We start from the raw sequence: 6,683 nt of genomic DNA on the forward strand, positions 1-6,683 counted from the left end.
GCCCCTCTGGATGGCTAAACTCCTTCGGCGTGTTATCTCTCTATTTGGCCAATTTCTACTATTTTCAGCCGAGCCCTCAAGCCTGGTAGAGGCTAATACATGTATATGACGCCTTCTGTTGTGCGTTTTCTGCAGTTCCCATTATTTCCGCAAGAGAGCGCAAAACTAGTACCGATCGCACCGCAGTTCCGCGTGACGTCACAGCCAGACGAGGTCGGTTTTGAAAACATGGCGGAAAAAAATAACCCGCTTTTCGACGTGGAGGTTGCCGTCGCCCACGGCTGGATCCTAGAATTCCTGTGCCACATGGCCTGGATCCACTTCTCGTCGTTAGACGACTCTTTTTACACCTGCAGGGACTTTCTGCAGAACTTGTTGGCGGGAAAAGTGGAGTCCACTCCAGAGAGGCAGAAGCGAATCAAGCTCATCCAACTGTTGAGCCGATTGGCTGACGGGAAAGACTACACAACTCGGTACGTAAAAATTAATAAATTTCCTCCCTATCTTGTCGTAGAGTTTTGCAAGAATATGAGCTTGAATACCAAGGAAGTTTTGGGTAGGGGGAGTAACGGTTTTAATGTTGCAGCTTGAAAGTTTGGAGTGTTGTTGCTTGCTTCCCTATTATGGGGAGGGGGGCGGGCTGGTCCAAGACTGAATAGTTTAGAGGTAGGGTTTGTAGAAATTCTGAATAATATTTACAACGTGGGAAGGAACTAAAGATAATTTTAGACCTCTTCTTCTTCTCCCTTGGCATTTATTTTTTGGAACAGTCCAGAAATTTGATTTGATTTGATTGCTGGTGTGTCCCACACATAGAAACAAATACATACAGGACAGACAATACCTTTTGGTAATATGGTGAAGGTATTTGCTGCATTTGCCCCAGAGCAAATGTCTGCGTTTCTAGTTCATGATTATTTTTATTTGCAGGTATGAGGAAGACGGTGACATCACAGCTCTGGAGTCAGCACTGCCGATCTTCGACAGTCTGGTGTCCGACTTCGCGGTGCCGGAGGACCAAGTGTCCGAGGCTCGCGGTCTGGTGATGACACAGAGTGTGCTGGTGTGCTGTAGGGGGGGAGACTTCCAGGCTGCAGAGCAGGTCAGGATTTTTGTTTACCGAAGGAAAACATTTTGTTTTTGCTCAGTTTCCTCTTCTTCTGTATCAAACACTGACCATTGACCCTGGCCAATGACCTGATTTGTTGACTGTGTATTGCACTGTAGCAATTTCAATAAATCAGATCAAAATCAAATCAACATTATGCATTAAATTTTTTGAATGTTCGCCAACATGCAATTTTGTAAATGCCAATTGGGATTAGATCCAGAGGTATAGGTGTGTATTGTACACGTATTTGCAGAAACTATTTCTGAATTGCACAACAAAGTTTTGGACATTCTGCAATATTGCATCACACTGAATGTACATGTACCGGTATTTGTACCACTGCAGGTGTTCTCTAGGGTCTGGGTGCCTGGAGCTGCGACGACTGCGAAGAGAAAGAAACTCCGCTCAAAGGTGGGCTGATATTTGTGTAACTACACTTTCCTCACTTCGCTAAGGTGAAAATACTGTATTGTCCCCTGTGTTGGTGGCGGCATTAATATAAGTTGAAAAACGTGAGTGTGCCGTCACCACGTCTGGTGATTACATGTTGGAAATAATAAAAAATAAATAAATAACTTTGTATCTGAACATCCGTTTTGCAGGTCCAGGAGGTGATGAGGTCAGGGAACCCTGACCACTCTCTGGTTCAGGTCAGGTGTTCGTACGACAAGTTTCTCACCTGGATGATCCAGTTCCTGCACCTCATCGTGGACGGATTCTCGCTGCCGTTCCTCCTGAAAGCCGCCCAGCGGGTGCTGAGGGCCAGGATAGATGCTGGGGACGGAACAGAAGGTAGACAGACTACAGTTAGTTAGGGACGTCCCTCAGGTTCAGGTAGGGTATTAAATGGAGGTCCCGTGTTTGGGGAGAGCCATACCACACACGTTAAACAGCCACACCTTTGTGGAAAAAGGTTTTTACTGAAAGCTGCCCAGCGGGTCCTGAGGGCCAGGATAGAGGCTGGGGACGGAACAGAGGGTAGGGCAGAGGGAAAAAATGTTGTGTTTTAGTCCTGAAAAAAAATAGGGTCGGTAGGTAGGGATTATCTTTTTTTTTTGGCTATCTCTAGCAGGGTTGTCACCAGCATTTTTTCACAGTGTAGGGGTCAGGTATAGCAGCACAAGCCGTCCAAAAGCAAGACCACAGCAGAGGTCTTGTATTCTTCCCAACTTTTTCCTGCTTATTGGGGACATATTTTGTTTTCTCATATCTGTGAGCACTGTAGAGCTCAAACCCTCATTTCTGTATACCTGCACTGGTACAGGATGCTAACCTTGAAAATTACCTGCATGTGAAACTAAATTGAGATGATGGAAAAAAAAATATTCAGGCTGGTTAGACTTTGGAGTACCTAGCTTCAGTTAGGGACATCCCTCAGGAAGAACATTAAATGGAGGTCCCTTTGTTTGGAGAAAGCCATACCCCACACGTTAAAGAACCTTTTGAAAAGGACTAGGGGCATGCCCCGGTGTGCGATGGTCCAAATTCTACAGCCCAACTCTACAGTGTAGCAGAATCATCAGCAAACCCCCAAAGGCAAGACAAGCACTGTTGTTCTATTTTTACTTGTACTTGACTGTGAAATAATAAATCAATGTGTATTGTGTTGTACTTTACAGCACCAGAAGAAAGCCTGTCTCAATCTGAGAGTGATTCTGACATGTACGAGACTCCGTCTGAGAACGAAGCACCTCCCAAGGAGCAGGAAGAAGAGTTTGTGTTCAATTCCCCTGCACTGCTGCGGGAGTGTTTTCTGGTCATGGCTAAGGAGGAGAGATCGGGGTCAGAGTGGACAGACGTCAACGGATACGACTACCGTAACCTTCGCGGGGATTTGGCGAAGAGCCGAGAAGCTAAAACATCCGGGGCTGCTTCTGAGAAGGTGCCTTATTAATTCTCCTTCTTTTCTTCTTCTCTTCTTTCATTTTGAGCCAGCTGCCTTCAACTAGCTGATGAAGATTCTGCTGCCTTTTGTGGCTAATGCAAGATGGGGTTCGCCAGGCCTCCATCCAGGAAAGTCGTGTGAAAAGCCTTTCCCAAGGGCACAGGATCGGTGACAGGGTTGAACCCAGGACCTCTTGGTTCTGAGTAGAAAGTTCTGCCGCTATGCTACACGATCTCCATTAGCAAACATACAAGTACAGAATCAGGTATGCAGCTAGTCTTCCTGGAGTTAACATATAGCGCATCATACAAATACACTACATCAAAATGGAAACATTATTTACATACAACCTAACACGTAACTTTACATTTGAAAGGATTTGGAGCAAAACCGCGAAGAGAAAACATCTGGATCTGGTGTGAGAAAGAGTCCACGGAAACACCAGCAAGCAGCAAAAAACTCGGAGCCAACAGAAAGGCGAAGCCCTCGGAAGAAAACATCGTCAGAGACAACGGGACGTCATGAGTTTGCCACACATGGAGGTTTGTAGCCCTCACTTACATTCTGTAAGTACAGGTAAACATGTACACAAACAGGGAACCAAGTAAACAACCACCATTATTTTTATACTGTACATAAAGGCGTGCAATAATTCAGGCCTCAAAATTAACTTTTCTTCCTATTGTCCCAGCGCTGTCCCAAAAATAAATTTCAGTTGTCCCAAAGTGAGGATGAACTGTCCCAACCTGTTTTTTGGAATGTGACCTGAAAGATTATTGTTTATTATTTATTTATCGTTTATTGCAGCTGTGCAGAGCCGTGGAGAGAAGCGCAAACAGCAAACAGATGAAGAAAACTTCGAGAAGACAGAAAACCGCAAGAAAACCCAGACAACGTCTGCCCCTTCCACCGACCGAAACAATCCGGGACGGATGCAGAAATCAGGAGACACTGGAAAAGACATCAGATGTAAATATGTGCTTTTCTATATGAACAGTTGAATATTTACTACTGTGTACAGTGTATGTTCTTTCGGGGTGTTGCGCCAGTTTTAATCATTGCAAGTTATTGTTATAGATTGCAATATTAGCCAATGCATCTTGCTCACTCACACTCACTGTCCGGTTTATCGCCTGTTGTTCCCCGTCTTCCGAGGGTTAGACGTGCTTGCACAGTACATCTGGGGCTTAATGGCAGCTCGCCACTTGTCTCTGTCCTGTGGGTTGGTGTTGTGGGTCATGCTATAATTAGTTTGTAGTGAATTGCTTTTAAACTTTGTTTGTTGAGTTGGCGTTAGGAAGGGCATCCAGCCGTATAAAAGATCTTGCTTCAGAAAAAAATTGCACTTGGTGTAAGCACTTCCAGTTTTTGGGAAAAAATTGGATAAAAAGAAGAAATTGGACTTAATTTAGTTGCCCTACTGTAATGTTCACTAAAGTGATCTTTAATCTTGAATATTCAGATTGGATGACGAGTGACCAGCCTTCCACAAGCGGGGTTCGCAAGAAGGTCCACAAGCAGGCGGAGCGACGAACACTGGTGGAAAGTGACAGCGAATCATCAGAAGAGGAGACACGGAAGGAGAACGTGACGCAAGGATCGAAGAAAAGACCGAGGGACAGACCGGAGTACGGAAACGGGGTGAAGGAGACTTGGAGCTCTGATGAGGAGACATTCCGAGCGCCGGTTTGTTTATTTGTTTGTTTGTTTGTTTGTTTTAATAGGATCTCCATTAGGATCCCCATTGACCCAGTGTTGACGTCACACTTCAAAGAAGCCACGTGACAAGCCTCACTGGGTCAGTCTACTGAGGAAGACCAGAGTGACTGGTGTCTAAAATCCTTACAGTGTCAAGTGAAACAAAATGTCCGGGTGACGTGGATGTGGATGTGGATGTGTTGAGACACCTCTGAACTGGCAGAGCTAGGCCGTGTATGTTCTTGAAACATAGCTTTTAGAGACCTCTCTGTTTCCCCAATGTACGTTTCCTGTCAGGGCCCCTTGAATTTTTTTGTGTTGGACCAAAGTCTTAATTGTGGCGTCGGGTGGCGTAGTGGTAGATCATTCGACTGTGAACCGGGAGACCCGGGTTCGAACCCGAGTCGTACCCGGTACATGTCTGGACATGCGCCCGACGTTGTGCCCTTGGGAAAGGCACTTTACACGACTTTCCTCACTCCACCCAGGTGTGAATGGGTACCTAACTTCGGTTGGGGAAAGTCGTATTGAGGTCACCTTGTGGCGCCGAATGGCAGCCGCACAGACCCTTGCGACAGTTCCACAAAAAATTGTGGAGCAAACATATGTGTTATCATGTGTATTACTTGTTTGTTGTGATTTGTATTGATTATGTATATTGATTATTATGTGATACCCTGCATCAATTCAGCCGTTAAAGGCTGCAACTGCACGGGTACTATTTGGACAATAGAAACCATTACTATTATTATTAACTTTAAACATGTCACTACCAACACAGATGAACTTTCATGATACCTTACTAGTTGTTATCATATTTTGTTAGGTGAAGAAGAAGTACTACATCTATGACTCGGATTCTGACAGCTCCGAGAACTTTCCTAGCGCCCTGCCCTGCAGCGCGGCCAGTCTTGTCGTACCCCGCCGGCTAGTACAGAAGAGAGAACCGTTAGACATCACCAGCAAAGGACAAGTCCGCTCCCGGTTCAGGTGGGCCGAATACGAGGTGGAAAACCTGATCAAAGGCGTGCAGGAGTACGGCGTGGGTCACTGGTCTGAGATTCTGGACAATTACCGCTTCAAGAACCGTACTAATGTTAACCTTAAAGATAAGTGGAGGCAGTTGGTCAAGTCTGGAACAGTCAGAGAATTCCCCTAGTAGCAGAAGCAAAATCTAGTTACTGTAAAACCTTTAGTAAAATCTACTACAAAAAAGTACAATTAGAAAACAAACTTTCATTTACACAAGAACCGTACTAACGTTAACCTTAAGGACAAGTGGAGACAGCTAGTCAAGTCTGGAACAGTCAGAGAATTCCCCTAGTAGCAGAAGAATACCAGGACATGGCTCTAAATTCATTTTTGGGAACAGGCTAAAAAATTAGGTACACATAAAATCTTTTGGGTACCGGTATTTACAGATCTTACTCTTCTGAGCTGAATTCCCCTAGTAGCAGAAGAAATTTAGGGAGTAAAAGAAAAATGACAACTTTTATTTGCACAATAATCGCAAGAACTAACGTTAATTTGAAAGATAAGTAGAGACAGCTGTTTAAGTCTGGAACAGTCATGGGCAAAGAAATCCCCTTGTAGCAGTAGATCTAAAAAAACACCAGTGAGTGAAATCTACTACAAATGCAAAAAAAAATCACCCAAAGTTTGTACTTCATATTGCATTCTAACTGTTAATAGCGTATTTTGAGAGTTAACCATATTTTTTTACTGTCAAAGTTGTGATTGTTAAACAATCATATGTTGTAGTAGAGGACGCAAATCATCCTTTATTGTGCTGTTTGTATCAGGTAAATGGTAGAAGATATTATGTAAGGACAGACTAACACAAATTATCAAGTTGATTTATCTAGTTGGCAAATTTCTAGTAACGTCCCTATAACTTTGTTATGGAGTTAGGCAGCATGTAGAAGGTTAACTTTAAAACAAGATGGTTCTGGGAAGACCAGTTGTACAGTAGTGAGTTGTTGTGAACAT

General features: G+C 44.1%; 1 protein-coding gene across 1 annotated transcript; it reads left to right on the forward strand.

Annotated features, from left to right (window-relative positions):
* The first annotated feature begins 878 nt into the window (after nucleotides 1-878).
* On the forward strand, nucleotides 879-6,683 carry LOC109477905 (telomeric repeat-binding factor 2-like). The gene is made up of 8 exons (XM_019779371.1): nucleotides 879-1,102; nucleotides 1,457-1,522; nucleotides 1,714-1,903; nucleotides 2,731-2,993; nucleotides 3,373-3,538; nucleotides 3,804-3,965; nucleotides 4,459-4,682; nucleotides 5,521-6,683. Exons 1-8 carry the CDS (start codon nucleotides 911-913, stop codon nucleotides 5,851-5,853), a joined length of 1,596 nt encoding a protein of 531 aa, XP_019634930.1. The 5' UTR covers nucleotides 879-910; the 3' UTR covers nucleotides 5,854-6,683.

This window comes from Branchiostoma belcheri, unplaced genomic scaffold, assembly GCF_001625305.1.
Source record: "Branchiostoma belcheri isolate BF01 breed outbred unplaced genomic scaffold, Haploidv18h27 scaffold105, whole genome shotgun sequence".
In the NCBI taxonomy this organism is placed as follows: Eukaryota; Metazoa; Chordata; class Leptocardii; order Amphioxiformes; family Branchiostomatidae; genus Branchiostoma; species Branchiostoma belcheri.

Excerpts from the sequence above, each read along its gene's own strand:
- LOC109477905 (XM_019779371.1), top strand. The coding sequence starts at position 911 with ATGATTATTTTTATTTGCAGGTATGAGGAAGACGGTGACATCACAGCT. Across the intron at positions 3,966-4,458 it reads CACTGGAAAAGACATCAGAT|ATTGGATGACGAGTGACCAG; the intron begins GTAAATATGTGC and ends TTGAATATTCAG. Across the intron at positions 4,683-5,520 it reads AGGAGACATTCCGAGCGCCG|GTGAAGAAGAAGTACTACAT; the intron begins GTTTGTTTATTT and ends ATATTTTGTTAG.